We start from the raw sequence: 3,257 nt of genomic DNA, 5'->3' as shown, positions 1-3,257 counted from the left end.
CTTTAAGTTGAATTATTTTTTAAATATTTCGTTATTTTATAATTCTCTATTAAAATTCGTCTTAAGTTGAATTATTTTTTAAATGATATTTTACTATTTTCCTAATTCTCTATTAAAATCCATCTTAAGTTGAATTGTCTTTCTTTTTTTTTTTTTAGGATAACAAAACTTCGTGAAGTTGGTCTGGTACATCGTTTGAAAAATCGCTGGCTGCAATTTACAATCAACAACAACGCCAGGAGTCCTTTCAAGACGATCGACATGGATCAAGTTCGCTTAATTTTCATAATGCTTCTTTACGGTACTCTTCTTTCTCTCGTAGTATTTCTAATCGAAAAGATAATGTTCCTCCTCAAAGAGGAAACATGAAATATTTGAACGATATCAATAAAGTGTGGAAACTTAACATTCATTTCTTTCCTTTACCTTAATTAACGAAACAAATGAAATAAATGAAACTGTTGTTGCAATTATTTGCCCTTGCAAATCTCCTTAAAACGACGAATAAAACGATTCTTAACTGCCATTGCAATTATTATTACAAATCGGAAATTCTTAAATACTCAATCTTTAATTACTTTATCTTAAATGCAGAAATAATTGTTACTAATTTACCTATCAATCCTCTTTACACCTAATTTATCCTTGCAAACTTTCCCTTCGATGCAAAATTCTTATCGCAAATTCGAAGTTCTTAAGTAACACATTTTCCCATTACTTTATTATTACTCTAATTAATTTGCCCGTGCAAATCTCCTTAAAACGACGAATAAAACGATTCTTAACTGCCATTGCAATTATTATTGCAAACTGGAAATTCTCAATTCCAAATTTCCTCACAATGATCGATAATACCAATAAAAACCTAACCTAACCTGTTCATCGACAACTCTACTGTTCATTATTCTTACTACTCTCGACAATTCGTCAATCTTAATAAACATCTTCGAAAATATCACCGTGCTGCAGAAGAAAATTCGAATTTCTCGATATTCGCGGTTACACCGTGTTAGGACAGCAAGGGGACGATTTTATGATACGTGATTTCTAGTTCAGCAAACCGTTATTTTAATTTAGCAGACCGGTCTGCAGCCAACATGCGACACGTAGAATTTCTCAAATATTAAAGAATAGGCTATTGTTCAGTCAGTAAGGCAAGGTATCATAAAGTCACCCCCAAAGGGTCTTCGACACCGATGCAATTACCGAGGCCTCTCGGTACCTGTCCTTCCGAACGAGTCGGAGAGTCAGAGTTGACCTGACCGGGTTTTCCCCCCTTGTCGTCAAATTTCCATCCAGCAAGGACCAGTTTCGTCACTCCAGCTCCAAGGATATGACGCGCTCCGGGCGCAATGGAAGCGGTGATACGGGGTTGGTCACTTAGTAATTTTAAGAACCTCCCTTCGCGTCCCTTCTTCAAATTTTCGAAGATTTGGAGAAGGGACGACTCGATAAGAAGGCCGACTTAGCTTAAGACCACAGAGTGTTAATACACAGACCATCAGTTACATTAGGAATCTTAAAGATTCAGTCAGACTCTCAACGCAATACATTCAGTCTTCAGACGGCACCTAGTGCAATATTCCAAGTACGCGGAAATTAGTACCCGAGTGCTTAACACACCGGGAAGCATAAATTTCTTAATACCGACTCTGGAGGAGCCTCGTTTCAAGCGTCGCCATCAATCACCATAAAATCTCATTTCCTCCAGTCGTTTTTCCATCAACGACGCGATGCATCAAAACGTAAACTGGACCTATCTACACCGCAAAACGCATTACCACTGCTGACCTAAATCCCAAATACGTTTCCGTGTTACGATGATTTATCGGCACAACGTTGCGCCGTTTCGCGTCGACGCATCATGGAAACGCGAGATCGTGGATCGCGATACCACTTAGCTTTGCAAACACAGACCGGGCCGATAACGATGCGGCACAATTCGTTGTTCCTTCGAACGTTTAAACCCGAGTAATTCAACAAATGGCGTACAATTATTTCCATTAACTCGGTGCATGTAATCGTAATCGTGATAATGTGTGCACAGTAACGTCTAATTATAGAGATCTCCGCTGATAAGATATCGATTCTTTTACGAAAGAAACCTTGAAATCGTACGATTTGCACGGAAATATCGACGAGAATTGTTTCAGAGAAAAAAAAAAAGGAGAAGTAATTTGTAAGATATTTTGGATTTATGTTAAATTCGAATGGATGTTCAAAAATTCACTCTGAATGAAATTAAGTTGAGTAACAAGTGTTTTCTTTGAGATGTTAAATTTGATATTACACTCTTCTTTTTTTTTGAGAGAATGAAAAATTGACTTGAAGCGAAGGAAGACTGACATAATCACTTTTACTTGGAAAACGAAAAATTTTTGGAAATGTAATTGGTAATTTTTTCGTTTTGAGGTTATGTAGACCTTTTGATATTTTGCAAAAATGGTTAGACATTATTGTAATATGTGTGAGTCACAAATTTAATAGGAAATAAGAAATAAATCCGATATATTTAGATTTTTTAATTGGATCACTTTCATAAATAAACCAATTATTACTCTCCGCGTCGTAATAATTACTACAACAATTACTCTCAAAGCACCAAAAAAGTATTACCAATCATCTCTCGTAAATCGATTCATTTTTCCCGCTAAAAATTCAACTGCAACTATACAAAAATCGAACAAACGTATATTAAAATGCGTATCGTTGATTTTTAATTAACGAGTGAAATACACTTTACGAAGCAATTTCACCGAGTTGATCAACTGACACCAACATTGTGACGAAATTGCGAAAGGAAGAAACGCGAAGTAAGATTTCGATCAATTTGTCGTTAATTATGCCACATTATACCGTCCGTTGGCGCGATATTATCAGCAGCATCACTGTAATGAAAACTAATTTGGACAATCATGATCAAACGAACGTCGTTAATGGAAGTAAAGAAACGCTGCCATTGTAACTTCTCTCGCTGTACGATTCTACAGGTTTCTACCTTTATGAGAGAATTATTGTTGCTCGTGATAGTTCACGATCTACTGAGACCTGTTCAATCCGTGAACGGTGTAATATGGGACAGCAAAGTCGAGGATTTCGTGCCGATTTTCAGTGTACCGGGCTTCGCAGCCATGAATCAAGAACGCCTGAGTAAAAGTCGGAAACAGGAAACGCATAATTTCCAAGGGGAAATCGTTAAGTTCGCTTATTTCGAGGTAAAAACTTCACTTTTCTGTGTTATTTTTTTTTTTTTTTAG

The 3,257-nt window shown here is 36.5% G+C and overlaps 1 protein-coding gene across 1 annotated transcript in view; it reads left to right on the top strand.

Annotated features, from left to right (window-relative positions):
* The window catches only part of LOC108572649, an 11,276-nt gene that overhangs the window by 3,801 nt on the left and 4,218 nt on the right, over positions 1–3,257 (top strand). Inside the window, 2 exon segments of the mRNA XM_017934910.1 lie at positions 159–270; positions 2,991–3,215. Of these exon segments, the coding sequence (XP_017790399.1) occupies positions 159–270; positions 2,991–3,215 (337 nt within the window).

The sequence above is a fragment of the Habropoda laboriosa genome, unplaced genomic scaffold (assembly GCF_001263275.1).
Source record: "Habropoda laboriosa isolate 0110345459 unplaced genomic scaffold, ASM126327v1 scaffold22, whole genome shotgun sequence".
In the NCBI taxonomy this organism is placed as follows: Eukaryota; Metazoa; Arthropoda; class Insecta; order Hymenoptera; family Apidae; genus Habropoda; species Habropoda laboriosa.
This window is presented reverse-complemented; position numbering and strand designations above follow the sequence as displayed.